Below are 19,666 nucleotides of genomic sequence, written 5' to 3' on the forward strand. Positions count from 1 at the left end.
TTGTACCGCGGGTAGCTGACGGGAGGGATTTTCGGCTATTTCATCGACCCTTTTAATATTTAATCCATTGATCTTACATAGTTTACTTCCCGGTCGTACATTATTCATTGTTACTTGGCTGTGATTTTGGCCTTGACCTTTTAAAAACTGGTTTTGACGTTTTGTTCGTAATGAATAATGATATAAAATTGTTCGCTTTTAATTAAGAGTTCAAGTTCACTTGGGTTTATTTATTTTGTTGGTGATTTCACTTTCAAAAGAATGTTTTTGGGTAGGATTTGTATCTTGTTTGTGGGATTAAGTGTAATCTGATAGACAGGTAATTTGTATTTTTTCGGCTGACCTTTTAGCTTTTTTAAATTAAAAAAAATATCCATATCCAATGTAAATGTCACTCATGTTTATTTTTTTATATCCAGTCATTTCAAGAAACCACAGAGGTTCAGACAAAACTGTAAACAACAGCGCTCGAAGCAAACTCGTAAACAAAACGGGGAAATTACCGCGCTACTTTCGCGCTGCCACCTTGAGCAGCAGAACAAAAAGCCCGCTCTTTAAAATTCATTCTCGAAAGTGGCATTGTTTCTATTCAATACGTCACAATCGTTTTTTACTGCCCATTGTTTGCGCTGCAAGTGTCTATTTTGTCACGTGACCCACAGGCATAGACTGTACATTTCGGCAATGCGACGCTTTTAACGTACAAGAAGCACTGAAATCATCCTTTTTCTCTCTGTGCCGTTTGTAGACTGTAGGGAGATGTCAGGCGTACACTTTACCACGCAGAGTATAATCACCAATAGCCTTTAATTCGCGGTCAGGCCGCTGTAGAAGGCTATAGTTAAGTATGGCGCGGCTGACTGAATTGTGATGTTACTGTTTTGGCAGGTGCTTTAGCGTTCGTGCTGTATACGGTCTGAGCATCTAGGTTTTGAGTTTGCAAAATCACTTTGGCTCTTGTGCAGCTGCGAACATTCGCGCGTGGAAATAATTCTCAAGACAAGTCAATCAATGAAATGATGTCGACTATTCGGGAACAGGACTTTTCAGAACTGTAAGTGAAGTTTTTTTCCTTGGAAAAATCTAAAATACAAAAGTTTACCATGTGTCCACTGCAATACTGCAACAGCAATACGTGCAAGTTTGTCAAGCTGATTACTTCTTACCGTTAGTGAATGGTTTATTAAAACCAGCTAAAACGAATAACAGTTATGCATGAAAATGTAGCATTGAAGGCAAAACCAGTTATTCAAAGTCAAAACTAATCTAGCACGTGTTTGTGTGAAATTGTTCAACGCTGGTTGAATACTGTTTACGGTACAATTTGTTGTCCTAAAATTTGCAACTAATAGGAAATCAATTAGATTTACAAATTCTGGATTAGGCCTATATTGTATATTGCTGTACAATGCATAAATATTTTGCTTGAATTAAAAAAGTGCTTGATACACCTGCTAAACGCTTGATTTCTGCAGAAAAAAATTGAAAAACTTTGCGTTTTTTTTTTCGAAATGACTGCAACAAGTAGTTTAAGGTCGAACTTGTGTATGTATTATTCGTTACCCAGACATAACCATTCGCGTACCGTATACGAAAAATCGAGCGGCGAGGTTAGAGGTAATTAAAAAGCGTACAAAACCGCGTGTGAGGTAAACAAGAAAACAAGCTAACGCCTAACCCTAAACGATCTTATCCGCCGTAAAGCGAACTCACGGCTAAATGGTGGGTGAGCTCTAAAAGTTTGGTGATACTTGGCTAAGTTCCGAGTCCGGTATGTAGTCGTTTGATTATAAATTGTCAAACTGTTGAACGATTTATGATTTTCTTTGAATCCCTTATTTGTTAAAAAAATTGTAGAATGGCGGTATTATGTTGAACGGTAATGATTCCCACACTACGTTATACGAAATTGGCGTATCAAAGTATTTTGCATTTTTGTCATTTCAAAATGTCATTTAGGCCATATCGTTGTCGATGTAAAAAATCAATTCGTTTGCAATAAATAGAAGTGCGGGTGACAGTGAATCAAAAGTTACCCTGGTTGAGTCCCAATTCATGGTATTGCGGTTAAAAGTCAATTTATTCACTTAAAAAGAAATGACAAACTTAACAATCTGTAAAAACGATTGCATAGCGATATGCATAAATTAGGCGTACGACACTTCAATTTCATTAGTTTAAGAAAATAACGGCAATTTTAAAATATATTGTTACACAAAGCACGATTATGTCGTTTATTCAGTCAACTACGTTCAAATCAAGGCAGTAGCCTCAATGACTTCATTGCACCAGGGACCCAACTTAAATTAAGTCGTTTAAAGAAGATGGACCGAAGTTCAGTCAAGTCCAGTCACTAGCAAAGGTCAATGTTAAAGTGTTTTTAGCAAGTTATGACTTGCTCGGCCGATTGTCGAAAAACAATTGCACGAAGACATTTCCTCTCTTCAAATCCTGTCGTGTTTGTTTGGACAAAAACCTGCATAACGCGCGATAACGGCAATTTATCAACGCGTGATCTTGGCTATCGTATGTGTTATTTGTTTATCGCAGCCAGCATACTGCGACCTATACCGGCAGTCGGGAATTGCATTTTGTCCGTTAATATTTTGGTCATAAATCGGCTTGACATGCTATGCTAACTTGGCAATCATTGGAGGGTTAGGCAATTTCTGTGTTACTTTTCTGCCAAACCAATGCAGCAAAACCATTTGATGTTAGTCAGTTACCTGTTGTGGTTTTACCGAATTTCCTTTTATATTGGATATTATATTTTATTAAAACAATCCTTACATCATTTTGAGTATTATTTTATGGAGTTCCGAAGGATGTCGTTTTTTACGAATAGAGTACAAACAATTAGAAAAAGTGTAATTGTTTTATGAGCACCAATATTTTTTTGTCCATACGGTGAACAGGTTTATGAGTTTGTTTGTTATACACCTTCGACTAGCTTTTAATTTACATGGTGAGTATCACAACATATAAACCGGTCAGTTGGGCATCTAGATTGGCAAATAGCACCAATTCCCTATCTGCAGTTAATTGCATTAACGTTTGCTCGCCAACGCCCAATAGCGGCTTACAACGGATATTATAGTAACCGCCATGTGGCACTGTTGCAACGGCAAGTTGAAGACAAAGTCCACGCATGGCTAATGAGGTTTGCTCAGTAGATCACTTTTAATTAATCACTGTAAATGGTAAATTGATTGAATATGAAGCCGAATTTAGAATGGCAATTACGCAAAACTAAACATTTAGCTGCAGGGTTGAAAGTGGAATAGCGAAACCTCCGGTTGCAGATCTTTTACCGGAACAAGCTGTTCTGACTTGTGGTGCCCTTTTTACCCTATTTAGTCAAACGATCCATATTCTGAATTTTTGGAGAATATCCACATATTTTTACTAGTGGTTTGCAAGATAAAATGTTAGTTTAAATGTTGGGTTCAAATTATAGAATCCCTATTTTACGGCCCGCAGAATTCGTCAGCGCTAAAAATGGCTTATCACAATTGTATTTGGTGCCGGCAATGAAAAAAAGAAAGGAAAAGAAGCAGCCTTAAATGGTAAAAGTGGCCAGCGAGTGAAAGCGGGCGAAAGATTAGAAGTTGCAATGTTGTTGCAATCTGACCTCGATCTGCCCTTTTATTTTTTAATGTACCCACCAACAACCACAAAAAGAGTAAAATGGTGCGAGTGCCGAATGTAACTAATAAAAAGGTGCCTACAAAAAACTTGACGAGACAAGAGATAAAACGGTAAAGGTGAGATGCAGAAATGCAGAAGCGACAAAAGTAATGTGAGTGACAAGGCAAGATTGAAATAACGTAAAAACAACATAAATACGAACGATTAAATAATCTGTGCAACACAAATATTACAATATTTCAGTCCATTCGTTAAAACAAAACTTCACATTGAAAAGGGTAAAGCATATAGGTGTGCCTGGGGTTTTAAGGGGGTAAATAATGGATCAACTCTTTGGGCGAGCGGGTCTTTCAAAATGAAGTAAAAATGGTTTTGCCGCCTTTCGATTGGTCGCTTTTAAAGGTGGTGTGGCATGTGCGGTTCGCGCCCCTTATAATGAAATACTTTTCCGCAGCCGTCACGACTTTTTGCGTTGACTTGCAGGCGGCACTCCCAGAATGCCGACGGAATATGTGCGGTCGACGTCTGAAGCTTAACGTTAAATCGACGCGATTACATGCATAGAAAATTGCTTACAAGCGTCATTATACGTTGTATATGTCGCCGCGTTTCATATAATATATGTCACCGCTGTTTTGATACTACAAATGGACTTCTTCCATAAGATCGAAATATGAACAACATCAACGTCGGAATAAAACACAGTTCAAAATAAGACCAAAATATGACCTATACCAAATAGTTGTAAAAAGGAAAAATCGGAATAAGTCCTACAAATCCGTGGGAATAAGACCTAAATGCCCAGAATCATACCTATAGACAACATTTAACCTAACCCTTAACTCCACCGCTAAGTACATCACTAACTCCCTTAATAATTTTATTCCTCACCCTTTTTACCCCATCCATTACCCACGAATAACCCCAAACAATCCGGTGACAAAAAGGGCGCCATTTAAACTTTTGGGCCTATTGCCTTAAGTATTAATAAATAATTAAGAATAAAAAAACGAAACTTATTGATACATTAGCGGCTTAGCGTGTCGTTATTTTACTATTCTGTTAATTTGACCTTACAAAACCTGTTAAGAAGAAATCTCATCGTAAAGTTCGTTTCATCCGAAAAGAAATGTGGATTTGCATCGGAATGCCAAATACAAGACGCCCCTAACTGGCATCTGAACAACGTTTGTGTCAAACCGAGGGTGCCTATAGCTTATCTGATTGTGGTTAATTGCGCGAACGAGCGTTCGTTCAAAAAAATACCGCCATCCTAGAAGATCGGGGCCGAAAATGCGCCGTCATTGCGCGCGCTTATTCCCAAAACAAACAGTACGCCTTCCCGATGGCTCGCGTTTGCGTAATGAAAAAAAAAAACGAAAAATGAAATCTCTCGTTTTCGCTTCGTACCGAGAGAAGCGGCATTTCGCGCGCGCAGACGCAACCATTTTTTTTAATGTGTATTCTATTCCATTTTCTTGACCTGTGCTGTTGTTTTTTATTTCAAAAAAAAAAGTGTCGGATTTGCAGCGTGTTTTAAAATAGCGTGCGGTCAATTTTTAGATTTTCTGGAACGCCTTATAACTAGGGCGATTAATTTTTGACTTGTCAAAAAAAGTCAAAATTTTTTAAAAATTTACACGTAAAGTCAATATTTGTCAAAATTGTAGCAAGTCAAAATTGAATAAAAATGCACATAAATTGTTTACAAAATTAAAAAAAATACTATAGGAGGATTTTTAAAATCGTCGTTCAATTAAAATTTTGTCAAAATGGTTTAGTCTTGAGTTATACGACAATTTTAACTGTATTAGCTCATTAGAGCAATATACGGTATACGCGAATCGGCAGAATTTCCCACCCAGGCCTATTTTGCAATAGGTTCAGCTCGAATTTCTGTTTTGCTTTATATCATATTTTCTTAACCCTATATCATCCTCTCACTTTAGGGGGTAAATTAGCTATCAATCAAAATATCCACTTCAGCTGACGAGATAGAAAAATAGTGCCAGCTGTAGGTATTGGTAACATAGTTTCCTAGAACTGCTTTTTTGAAGCTAGCCTAGTACCCTATTGATTTTTTATCGCCTTGTATCGATAACGTTATGCTTCGCTAATTGATCATTTTTTTAGTTTTTTGACAATATCTTTATCTTTCAGTTACTTCATTAATACGTCATTTACTGTTTGAATAAATCAGGTTATTCGGCAGTCACAGCATAGATTAAGGCAGTGGTCTCCAACCTGTGGGTTGCGACCCCAAGTGAGGTCGCCTAAAATTTTTGTGGGGTCGCCATAACTCACCATATTCGTAATGTTTGTTGTTTTTTTTCACCATATTCGTATTGTTTTTTTAGTACGATTTATGTATTTAGTTTTCTATACATTGAGGTGTAAAAATTACTGTTTTTAGCTCTTAAAGAGCTGCAATATCAGTTAACGTATACATTTGACAAAATTTGTGTTTTTTAATTTAGCGCAGCAAATGTCGCACTTTTTCTAAAACCACACCAAGTTACAAGTACAAGTGTGTCAAACGTAGAAAGTAGAGATGTTTAAAATCGTCCCTCATTTGTAACATCATAACAAATGCTGTGGATTTCTAGTAAAACATCCGCGTTTTCTGAGGTTGCATTGCACAGGCCAAATTAGAAAGCATATCCACTTACAAACACAAACAGGCGAAGAGGCTTATCGCTAAAAACATTTTTTACTTGTCATTATGAATACATTCCCCGGCGAAGTAGGTGCCCGTTCTGCTGCATTCTAGCACTTGTTTTAACATTGCCTATAATTGTCTCCAAATGGGGTCGCAATGCAAACTCTAAATACATCTTATTTAAATTGGGGTCGCTTATTTCAAAGATTGGAGACCACTGGAGAACGTTTCTGCGAGCTGTTTTGAAAGTTCCGATACACTTTTTGAAATTTCAGTGTTTGTTATACATGTGATTGCCTAATTTTGTCAATGGGTACTGCTTAACTGGCCAAGTTAGTTTATTGTTAATCTTTTTAGTCCAATGATTAAGGCTTTAAACAACTTATTGACTGATAATTATAGTCCGTAAAAGTAACAAAAAAATGTAATCTTAAAAATGGCGTGTACCAAAAGAAGAGAAAGTACCAGAAAAATTATTTTAATTTTGAATTTGCATATTTTATTGAGAATGGTCTTTAAGTTCCTAAGCGTGTCTCGTGGGCGGAAACATTTTTAAACAGTACCATGAAACCGGCTCCTTTAAAAAGGCAGCAAATTCTCATCAAATTATGATGAGCAAAAACTGGCGTTTTTTAGTCAAAACTGTCCAGTCTGAAATGAAAAAAATAGATCAAACTGGAATGTTTTAACAACAAGTCGTTGCCAAAAGCAAGGGAACCCGTCGCATTTATTATACCTGATTTTCTAATAGATGAGAACAATTTTATATAATGGGGGGTAAATCTGATATTCATCTTTGTTAAAGGGGTAAAACATACAAAAAAGGTTAAGAACCCCTGCTTTATATAGTTGTTTATCTCTGATTTGGACAAAATAATTGACCAGTATTTGCTGTCGTCGCTTGTGATTTACAATATTCCTATTTTCTATTTCGATAATATGCTCAGTCTTGTTAATTTTCTGCAAATATTTTTACCTTGTATTTATTTGAACTGTTTTACAAAACATTTTTTTAAATAACCAACGTCTTGTTTTGCATAAAGCCGAAACAACTGACTTGTGTTCGACCTGTAGTCAGTAAAACATCAAACACGTGTGGTTGACAACGGCAAGACACTAATGCAGTACTTCAAACAACAATAAGTTGTTTAAATCAATGTATTTTTAACAGGTCAAAATTTTGTCAAAAACATATATTTTTAGGTCAATATTTGTCAAAATTTCAATTTTTCAGGTCAAAATTTTTCATTTTTTAGGTCAAAAAATAATCGCCCCACTTATAACGCCGTAGCCTGTTTACGCGGTAATTACTTATTTTGTAGAAAATTACATTTTTCTTAGCGCGATTCGGCACAGATTGTAAACGGAGCAAGGAAGTAGACCACAAGTATTTATTTGTTCAGTGCAGTCCGCTAATTTTTTCAGTATTGCTTTTTTACCCGTTGGTCAGTGCTGTGCTCCTTTCCCAAAACAAGTTTTCTCCATATTTTCGTTCTTTTTTTTTTATCTTGGGCCAATTTCCTAATCTTTACATCCCCGTTTGAACCAACTGCATCTTTGTGAAACATTGGACCAACTAAAATATCCCAGTCGCTAAAGAAGTGCATTTTTTGATTTGGTTGTTTTGGAAATTGAGGCGTCAAAAAAGTCACCGGAAGAGGTCGCCGGAGAGCACAATCAAGATTCTTAAAAAAAAAACTTCCTAGACTTGCAAAGAAGGCTGCACGCGGTATGTCTGTGTATATGAAGGACAAAAACAGCGAGAGTGCCACCCATGCTGTTAGTGCTGCTGATGATGTCGACTGGGCGCTTTCGGTTTGTCTTGGGACTGCGCTCATAAGCCGTCGCGTTAAACCCAAGTTAATTAAACTGCAAGCGTCCGACATTTTGATATTTAGGCTACCGGGACACGTCTTGCTCACTTACTTCTCTCCTTTTTTCGCTCTCTTTTTCTTTCCATTTCTCTTTTTCGTCCTTTTTCTCTTTATTAACTCGTACGATCGTTTTTTTCAGCTTGCTTGTTCATACGTTTTACGATTCAACCCCTACTCGAGTTTATACAGCCAACGAAAAATGCCTGTTGATTGTCGTTGGGTTAATTTTCAAAGGTCATTTTGCCATTTTGACACATTTCGGGCCCGTGGTGCGCATCCCACTATTCTCGCAATGTTTATTAAAGCGCGTTTACCTGTGAATAACTTTTGGTTTGATTGAAATTCGACAAAAATAAGACAAGCTTTATTTCTATTTTTTAACAATCAAAATAAAATTGCAAAGAATGTGGTAAACCTAAAAAAAATGAAAACAAGTTACAAAAAAAAAAAAATTAATAATATTGTATTAAAAATGTAAATGGACAATATTTTTGTAGTCTTTTTTTTTTCAGAGTTTAACTAAATTTTTACTTTTTATTGAAATACTCGAAATGGTACGGAACGCATATCAGTAAAACAAAGTTATTTATTTGGCAAACACAAGAAAAACTATACCGTTCGACAAAAAACGGCAGGATAAAATAACTATTTTACTGATGTCCTGAGGAAAGATTATTTTGTTTTCTAATATGATAAAAAAATAACATAAAAATTGTGTTTCCCGCAAAAATTACCTGACCTTAAAAAACCTTCAAATCCAATGGCTTCGAACGACATGTATTTATATTAAATTTCAACGATTCGTTTCTTGAGTGACGAAAAGGGCTATTTCGTCCTGGCATGTTTCACGGTGAATTTTTGCCTTTTTTGAAATGCAAATTCAAGTAGCAATCGAGGTCAGGTGAGTCAATTTTCCATTTGCGTGTCGCACAGGGAATATTGCGATGCGCGAACGCGATAATAAACCGAACGCTGATTGGCGATTAGCACAAGTTGAAGGTCATTTCGGGTATCTCTGAATCTACCACGGCTCATGCAAAAAACGAATATACCAAGGGCGAGTCGAGATCTGCCATTACACACTTCCCCCCATTAGCTCGTTTGCAATTTGTTGAGCCGCAATGAAACGCGAGATTATAGGTTAGAAAAATACAACAAACGATATTTGGCGCCTTGCAGACCGAGAGACTTTTTTGACATGCCCCGTTGGAAAATTTAAAGAAAGCTTAGATGCGCAGCAGCGATAATGGGGGTTATTAGCGACCGAATCATCAAATCTGCTAAAAACGAAGCTGAAAAAGCACTTGTTCACATATCTCACGCTTTGAACTTCGTCTGTGGGTAACCCACCCCGCCCCAATTATCTTAATTCAGGGGCCGACCCAGATTCAGGTCTTTTTTCGGCGTATTTAAACATGAAAAAGTTGTGGGGCGAGTTTTATCTGTTTGTTTTGCGGGGCCCGCAATCAACTGGCTTTACATGTTTGCCGCACATATGTTTGATTTGTACTCCGATTGAATTCCAGTCCGGTTACTGCGCCTTTTCCCAAATCTTGATTGAGGATTAGGTCGTTGCAACCACACCCAACGTTTTCCGGGTCTATGTGAGTCGGGTGCGAACTATGTACCTCACAGTTTTAAATTATGTTGCCCGGCGTAGTTTAATTCCTGAGCACAATTCAACGAACGATGTCCAGATAAGTAAACACACACATGAGTTTTGCCCTATTTCGTGAAAATAAAACCCGCAAATTATGACGACAGTTAATCTGGTGCATGGACGCTTATATAAAAACGAACGTTAAAACCGAAAAGGCAAACGTTTCAAGCACTGTGCTTTTGACATTTTTAGCACATTTTCAGTTTTTTTAGTGTTGTATTGGTAATGACATAAGTTAATAACTTGACGTCAGTCACTGTAATCCAATGACTTGTATTGACTTTATCTTGTGGACAAATTACCTGACCTGGACTTAGTCAGTTTTTCGAACAACTTGGGTTCGTTCCTTGAGAGTTTCATTGTGTTTGGATATCTTGCTTACTTCCGGAAAAAATACACGACGAAATTTCGAGCCGCATGCTTCCCTTGGGTTTGCATCGCGGCCCGTCAAAGCAGCCTCTCCGTCAAATAAGCTTCGCTTTCGCCTCTGTCATTCTGCAAAAAACCCAGACAGGCGTGCAATCGCAATTACACCCTTTGCAAGCAAACAACGGAGCGGCGTCCACCCACGACAAACGCTCAGCGACTTGCTTTCCAACGTACCAAGCTGTCGCGATTAGAGCGCTTGTTTTTCGCCTCCAAACAATCCGACGCCGCGCCATGCATTTGACCGTGAGGCACCGGGCCGTTGTTTGCCCGTTTTTACGTAAACAATCAGAGCGCGACGGTGCCTGGCACGCCGACGGCCAAAGACCCGGCCCATGCGACTACCCGGAATTTTGCCGGCACCCGCACAACGCCTGATTTCGCCCGACCGGTGCGTGCTGCCGTGCGTGATGACGCTCTACGTACGAACACGTTTTCGTATTTCTCGCAACTTTCTATCTGTCTTGTAATTACTAGACGAGGTACCCAGATATAGATGTCTGATAATTAATTTCTGTTTTAAGGCACCTTTACATTACAGCTGCATTGAGCTGAGCAAAGCGTAATTTGCATTAAAACTCTGTTGTTTCGGGCTTTTCACGCTTTGTTAAACTCAAGCCCCGTGCAGCTGGAAAAATACGCTTTGGAGCGATTTCCACGCTTTGCTAAACTCCAGCCCAGGGCAGCTATATGAAAACGTTACGTTTTGGAGCGTTTGTACTCCCAGCTCAGCTCAGCGCAGCTGTAGTGTAAACTGGCCTTTAATGTGATTACCCGATGTGTTAGACAAAAGTGCGGCCATTTGATCCGTCAGCAAACATTAATATTGTCAAATGCGCAAAACTGTTGAAATTGTGACGTTCAACTTCAAATATTTCAAGTCCAGGTTATTATGCTCAAATTTTGCTTTAGCGGCAATACATATAGTTTTTACCTTCATTTCACTTACTGAATATAATGTTGCTTCCAGGCATTGCATCAATAAAAAAATGTTAATAAATTTACCTATGTTTCGATAGCCTATAGGGAAAATCTTCATTAGGGACTTTTAGAGCACCTAAAAGTTATTTAAGTCATTACAACAATGGATACTTTTACCTGCAGTGTTGCAAACAAGAAATTTTATACTGACTTAAGTCACAGTCAAGTCATTTTAAATAAATAGAAAAGTCATCAGTTGCTTAAATCAAGTCATTATTAGAGCAAGTCAACTCCAATTCAAGTCCCAAAAACATAAAACGTGAGCATATTAAAATTGGTAAACTCGTCCGATTATGAGCATTAACCCCACCAAAAATTAACAAAACGCAACAAATTGCAAGTAAATTGTTTCATGGGCAATCTTTAGGATAAATAAACAAATTTTAAAAAATAATTTGCTCAATGAAAACACTTTATATTTCAACCCAATTCATTAGTCGGAAAGACTTCACTTAACCCAAGTCAAAATACTTGAGTCAGGTGAAGTCATTTAAAAAGAATGACTCAAGCCATTAAACCACTGTATACCTAATTTTACCAACATGTCAAATCCAATTTGCAGGCCAAATTTGAAGTTTTCCGTTTAGTCTCGCCGTGCCAAAATAGAAGTCGACATCAAACCTAAACAAAGGCAGCGGCGAAAAATCGTGCCGGCATGTTTGCCTCAAATGCATCAAACCAAGGGTTTGTCCTCGTCCGTGTAAGCCGTCGCCTGGCAATTCCAAGCCAAAACAAAGCACGGCCACTTTTGCGAGCTTGTAATTGCAGCGCCATTGCCGGCCGTTGTCTTTTTACGGCCATCTCTCGCTATTGACTTTCTTCTAAATTGCCACAGCTTGTTTACATGGAAGCTATATACACGACGCCCTACCGATAATAATAATCGACTGTGTGAAAACGGCGGTTGTGTTTACGTATAGAGGTTGTGATACCCGTGGGTTCGAATTTGATATTCGCCGATTAACTGGGAAAAAAGTTGTTTAGTGGCTGATTTAAGCTATACTGACTTGTATTTTAACCACACACGGTTTTAGGCGCCTTGGCATTTTCGTCACTTGTAACGCAACACACCGCTCTCTGACGTAACAGAGTATCTGCCTTTTGATCAGCGTCGAAAGTTTTCTGGGAAGATTACTCGCCTTTAATATTAAAAAGACGCACTCGCCTGAACTTGAACTTGAACTTGGAGTGCACAAGTGTGGGAGAAAAGTTTATCTTGTTTTGTTATGCAGAAAAAATGTAGTATATTGAGTTTTTTTTGTTGGAGTTGCGAAATGAAATGGTTGAATTTCGAAAGAACAACGTTTTGACTTTTTTGTATGTATGACAAGGGTTAGGGGGTTAGGGACACTTCTTGAAAAAAAATTTCTTCAGTAAATAATTAATATACCTGTTTCAAATCGGCCTTTTGAATGGAACTTTGTTATTTATTTTAGTTTTGTAACCTTTCGCTCAAAAGTGTTTCCACCTTGCAACGCGCCACTATTTAAGTTCCATTTTCAGTTACTTTAATAGCTGCAAAAGCAATGTTAATTGAAAAATTAAAAAACTATTTCCCGTGGGACAAAAAAATCTCGTATATGTCAGCAATCTCATCCAGGAAGAAATATCAAAATGATTCTTGCGTCAAATCAGATTTACACACTTTATTGAAATGACAGAAAGGGGAACGTAACCATTTTTTAGATGAAACAAAATTTGATGTTTTGCCGTAATGAGTAGGCATGACCAGTTGCTATTCTAACTAATAAAAACTGATGCCTGTAAAAAGAAAGGGTAGATTTTTTTTATTTAGGAAAATGATTGTCTGTTGCCTCTTTAACCTGTTTTTTTAAATGTGTTTTTTTAACTGTCTAAGTTTTGAATATATGGGGAAAATACAGCGTGCGTTGTGTTGTGATTGTTCGTAACGATTAAATCGAGCAAACTAAAAAAACAAACAAAAAAAACAAGACGTATACAGCGTCAAAAATAGTCGCCGTTTTTTTTTTGTGCGCCGAAATCGAGCCATTCTCAACTCCTGAAATCCGTGTGCCGTGTTGAAATCGCCGCATCGCCACAACACAACAAGTGCTCACTACACACCGAGCGAAATAGCCCGGCTTTACGGCGAAACACGCATACACTCACCAATGTTTCGAGTCAGCAGACATCGGTAGCAAAAAATCGGCTTGAAAAGGCCGCAAGTTCGCTTAATTCGGCCGAATAGCGAACGCCGGGCATAGCTGTCGTCGTTAGCTCTCAGTGTGGAGAAAAAGCCGACCGACCTATTTTGCCTTGATTGCGCGAAACAACAAGGCGCTAAGGCGAGCGACGGCGCGTTGATGATTGTTGCGATGATGATGATTTCTGTGTCATTTCGCGCAAGGCGTTACCGCGTTATGCCGACTTAACGAGACGCCCGTTGGCCAAATCGCCGCAAAATTTCGCCTGCAACGTCGTAACCACCCCCTCCCACCCTCCCCCCCTACAACTGCCATAACCGTTTCTGGCCCGCGCAAAGACTACGCCTTTTCCCACTCATATGCAGCTATGCAGCAGCAATGGTAAAACGCTAGGGCGTTCCGTTTGTGTAATAATGCTTTTCTCTTTCTGTTTTGTGTCCCGCCCGACGTCGGTGTTATTGCCCTGGCGATGCCACGGCCATTACCTTTATCAAATCTTCGACCGACGTGTCGCACTTATAAACAAACGGCCGTTGAACCCCCAGCACTTACGAATTTTCGAGCTGATTTTTGTTGTCGTTGAAAAATCGAACGTTTTTCCGTGACATCGGACATTCGCTACTTCGCTTCACTTTTTTGCGCGCGGTATACCAAATCGGTCACTTGTAAGGTTTCTCAAAATCACCTCTGCAACTGTTGCATAAGAAAAACAGTTAGCCTTGTTTCGATACCAAACTAAAAAAAAATTCTGAGTGTTCTAAATAAAATAAATCGTTTCGAAATTGGTTTTGTACTAAAACATTTTAATTGAATTTAAAAATAATTTAGTTTAAAGCAATCCTCTTTGTTATTTACGAATTCAGATATAAATGTTTTCTTTGTTTAGCAAATCATCAAATTACAATTCTAAACATCCATCTCGTACACAAGCAAAAATACTTCGTCGTATGTAATTTCGACGTGATGTTACATAACGCTGAGCGAGTTTAGCTTCCCTCAAATAAATTATATCTGATATAAAGCTGCGGGGTTCTATCTGAAAATCGGAATTTGGCTTCTTAGGCAGTGCACGCAATTTAAAAAGGCAAATGCCATCGGTGTTTTTGTATTTGCCTCCATAGACGTCAGATTAAGAGCCTCGTGTCAAAGATAACCATAAATAGGTCGCCGGTACTGAATTGTGAATCTGCTGCAAATGCCATTTGGAACTAATCAAGTTATGGAAGGCCAGGATACAATTACTTAATTGTGGCCTTTTTTCACGTTACGATCCTTCTATTAGGGCCGTATCAAGACAGTTGTCAGCGAGCAAGGTATACTAATTAACCTTACAACCAGGGTTACCTCTAAGTTAATAAATTTGTTTGTTAAAAAAAAATTTTGATAAATTTTGTTTCTCGCGCAGTACAAGTATCATATAAGACTCAGAGATAAAACAGGACCAACTATTTAACCACTAAAACACACACATACATAAAACTTTGTGTGCTTTGCCGTATTGTTAAAAGTAGGGCGATTATTTTTTGACCTAAAAAATAGGAAATTTTGACCTGAAAAATTAAAATTTTGACGAATTTTAACCTAAAAATAATTTATTTTGACAAAATTTTGACCAGTTAGAAATACATTGATTTAAATAACCTAGGCGTCGTTAAGCACGCTTTTTTTTATACCGTATATTGCTCTAATAAAGATATAACACGGTTAAAATGACTTTAACATATATCAAAACTAAATTTTTTTGATAGAATGAACGATAAATTTCAAAAAGCTAACTTTAGTTTTTTTTTCTATTTTTTAAGCGATTATTTATGTGCATTTTTATTTGATTTTGACTTGAAAAAATTTTGACAAATTTTGACCTAACGTGTAAATTTTGACAAAATTTTGACTTTTTTTGACAAGTCAAAAAATAATCGCCCTAGTTTTTTTTTTATACCCTAAAAATGTTACTTTTTCAAAAGCTATGCCAGCCCAGGCGAAAAACATTCGTGCCCAATAAAACCTACATTTCTTAGTATGGCAATGTTTAGGAAAAACGTTCCATGCAAAGTTGTGCGGTTTCGTCGAACCTAAAGGCCCCGGCCCGCGTTTTATCTCAGACTTAATTGCTTTTCGCCTCGCGACAACAGTTTCTCGGTTTTTCCTGTTTAGGCTCCGGCGACCTCCAAACAACAAGCAAGCCAAAGCCGAAATGTCAACGGTGCCGTTCGCCCAACCTAGCTTAGGCCGGACTCGGGACTTCTATAGGTCAGGAGATCGAATAACGAACGAGCGGAACTAACCGCCGTGCATCCCCGGCGTACAGTCATAGGTCGATCTGACGTCGGGAGCCGGCGGTGCGGTTGCATGATTTGCAATGCAACAATTTCCACCTGTTTTCTAATCAGCACATCAGGGAGATCTTTTTAGATCGGATTGCAGTTTTTGCTTTTCTCAAAGGCCAACGGATGTTATATTGCTGGTCTTAGGAGGGAGAATTTTCAATAAAAAAAATCTACATTTTTAAAGCCTTTGTCACTTACGATAATATTTTTCTATGGTTTCCATCGGATAACAGGACGTTACATTAAAAAAACATATTCTTATACTTTTTAGAAAAAAACTACCCAGAAATAATTTATATTTCCGTTTTTGAGTATTAGAAAGAAAGACAAATCGTGTAATTTATTTGAATGCTCTTTGTCGATTTTTTCCAAACATTATAAAAAAATAATTTGTTCATTCGTTACGTATTTGTCATGCAAAAAATCGGAACACCAGAAGAACAACTGAAGTGATATAATTAAATCAACGCGTTGCCTAAATTATAAACAACTCTCGCCCTTCAAATCAGGGTTTCTTTTCGAAGGTTTCTTTTCCTTTTTCCCGTCCCGCCACAACCACGATGTCAAAACACCGGTTTAACACCGTCGCCCAAAAGTTCAGCTGATTTTCCTCGCAATTATGCGCGAACCTGAATGCGCCCAATACACTGTATATGCTGCTGCGCATTGCACAAGCCAAGCCCGCGGTCTACGAAAAAGGTTGCGACCCTGCTTACCGCTCGCATTGCCCTGGGTTATTCGAGCGCCTGCATTAACCGCTGTGTGCAACTTTGGCCACAAAAGATCGACGAGAGACGAAACTTTCGTGTTTTCGTGGCTCTGTTTTTTTTTTTTTGCGGCATTTCATCACGGACGTTGATGGCCGATGCTGATTGCGTGACTGACTGCGCGCAAATGCCGCTTTAAATTTTACTGTCTTTTCGGGTCAAATTATCGTAAGTGCACTATAGCCCAGGGGTGGGCAAATGTATTCAACGTAAGAGCCATTTGCAGAAAATGCAAGTACCAGAGAGCCTCAAAATTATTTCAATCCAAAATGGTAAATAATGCAAGGTTAGCAGCATATAATAACAGAATTGTAATATAACAAAACAAAACGGTAATAATTAACAATAAATAAAACGGTAAAAGCAAAATAAAACGCATAATATTTATTTATCAGTCTTTTGTTAACTAACTCTTCAGACTATATGTTTAGTGTTACGTCATAAACGAAATTCTGGACTAAATAAAGAAAAGAAAAAGAGAGAAAAGTTTATAAACGGTAGCCTACTTTTGGTAACCTTTAAAATGTGTTGGAATTTTATGATTCAACTAGAAGAGCCACGAAAAGCATCCTGGAGAGCCGCAGTTTGCTGTAAACTCGCTAACTATAGCTTTGTAGGACTCATTTACGTAATCGTAAATTACAAACGAATGGAAACTCTTGTGTGTTAACCATATAATCACTTTTCCAAGGCTCATTATTATCATCGTTTATTGAAAATGGCGGTTTGGTGGTATTCAGTTTGAAATGGCCTCTCTTGTATATCAATATGGCCGCGTTATGTTATCTTACCTAGCCCATTCCGAGGCTGTTTCTGGATATTTGATTTAATCGCTCAATTAATTGCGCCTTAACTGTCACCGAAGGTGCCACAATATTTACGCGGGCTAATGCCTTGTTTTGACTGTCTGGGGCCGTGTTTACAACCCAATCTCCATTTAGGCAGCCCGATCGTTTTTTTACCATGTTTTTGCGCAATTATTGTTCAGATAAGGACAAAAAAAAGAAAAAGGATACTGCTTTGAATGAACCGACAAAAGGACTGGCAAAATGCGCGCAAATAATTTAATGGGCCGAATAAAGTGGACTGAAGTTTTTCAAAATTGACAAGCCGGCTGACATTTAGCCTTACATTTAGGTAATTTTTTCACGTTTTCACGGCTGACATTTAGGTAATTTTTTCACGTTTTCAGTTTTTAGACTTCTGTTTCTCTGAAACCACAATGTTTTGTGCCTTTAAGTTGTGCCCGGAGGTATATTAGAGCCCTAATAGTTTCAACGTTTTAATCAATATGGCGCCTTTGTTCCGACATTTGCTTAACGTTCACAGGAAGTAGAATCCAAAACCGCTGTTTTTGTGGTTGCATGTTTGTTGTGCGTTGCAGAAAAAAGTTTGACTCAAAATATTTCAACTTTACAGTTCATCAATCTTCTGCACGTCGTGAAAGTAATTTTTTACTTAGACTTATCTGAATTTATCTTGATTCGTTTTACCGTACTTAGTCATTGTAAGTGGGTGAGGTTTTTTGTACAGGATAAAAACGGTCTAATAATACCGAGGTCCTATTTTAAAGCTTACATGGGTGAAACTTGTAATGCGTGGGCAGTTAACTATGACTTTAAGTGTCGTGTGTATGATACTCTTAGTTATAAATTGCCGGTTGGAAACCATATTTTGATGCGATCGAAAACCAATCGGATCCGAAAATTCGTGGGCGAAAATATCCGTTGTGTAACTGGTGCTTCTAGAATTTGAGGTCAGTTCGAGAAAAGACAAAACCTTGTTTTCCATTGACTCTTTTATTGTTATTAGATATATCTTGACAATTGCATAGATTTTTATAAACACTTGACCGACAAAGTTGTCGGATTATCTTTGTGTTAACATGCGGCAAAACAAGCTAAGCGATTTTTATCAAATAACGACCACCACTGATAAAAACCACAGGTTAAGTATTTTACCTAAATTTTGGCGAAATCCCTAAATTTGCCGTTCTAAAACTTAAACAAATTTCATCGATCAACTTAACTGTCAAATCGAAATATATCATACTTACTTAATTCATTAAAACATACTAAAACAGACTCGATTTATTTTAAGGTTAATGAAGCGTTATTAGCGCTGCGTAGCAATAAATTATTCCATGCATTTAATTGCCTGAAGGCAGAACACTCCGGCTCAACACAGATTACAAAAATGCAAGGATAAAATTAAGATGCAGCTAGAATAGAATCGGTGATTGTACCGTGACATTAACTTACATCCCAGTGGGGTCACCTTGTTTCTATATACGGGCGTAACCTTTAACCCGGTGCATATGACTACCACAGTATAACTCCCACGCAAAAAATAATCGAATGAGATAACTATATTTAGAAAGGTCCATAAATAGTATAGTTAAAAGCGATTAATAGTAGCGCGGCGTTTTCTGATCAGTTAACGAGCGAAAAAATCCCGCCGCTCTAAAAGTTAGAGTCATACCGATATAGCGGCTCGCGTGGCGTTTTCTCCTATACCCGTGCGTTACGTTGCGCTAGGCACCTATTACGCCGATAAGCGTGCGTATAAATAGCGTCTGTCGGCGACGCAAACGGGCTTCGTGCGTAAACGGAACGCAGTAGACGCGCTAGGCCTCATTTTAGGCGCAATTCCAACGAAAAGGCGCGTTTTCGGCCGGCGACTGAAAAACACATGCACGCGTTCTGCGTCAAGCCGTAATATAATATCCTAAATGTCGGTCGTAGACTATAGTGAATTGGCAGAAAGCGAACTTCGATTACGCCTTGAATGACTAAGATGTCCATTCGCTGTACGTCTTGGCGCGCATAAAGCGACAAATAGAAATGAGAATTGTTGATCTGTTCATTGATACACACACTTACGTGTTCAACAACTGTGATATTGTCAATTCTGAAATCGCCTTTTGCGAACTAACTATAACAGTCCCGGTATGGCCGGAGGTCGTGAGTTCGAACCTTACTGCAGGCTAGGTGTTTTACAAACCCTAACCTTTACTTCATTGATCGACAGATTCGGTTAGTGTGAGATGGATTACGGTCTAGTTGATCTGCATTTGTTTTTTGACTACCCATTGACTTCAACATTCTTGCCAAACCGACTTTTTGTTCGGTTTGGCAAAAACAACGAATGAATATTACC

The 19,666-nt window shown here is 38.1% G+C and overlaps 1 protein-coding gene across 1 annotated transcript in view; it reads left to right on the forward strand.

Annotated features, from left to right (window-relative positions):
- Positions 1–937: 937 nt before the first annotated feature.
- LOC146157283 (grainyhead-like protein 2 homolog) overlaps positions 938–19,666 on the forward strand; it is a 72,624-nt gene continuing 53,895 nt past the window's right edge. The window contains exon 1 of the mRNA XM_083388156.1: positions 938–1,054. Within this exon, the coding sequence (XP_083244282.1) occupies positions 1,017–1,054 (38 nt within the window). The 5' untranslated portion in view covers positions 938–1,016. The remainder of the gene's footprint in view (positions 1,055–19,666) is intronic.

Source organism: Ascidiella aspersa, chromosome 4 (genome assembly GCF_963924565.1).
Source record: "Ascidiella aspersa chromosome 4, kaAscAspe10.2, whole genome shotgun sequence".
NCBI lineage: Eukaryota > Metazoa > Chordata > Ascidiacea > Phlebobranchia > Ascidiidae > Ascidiella > Ascidiella aspersa.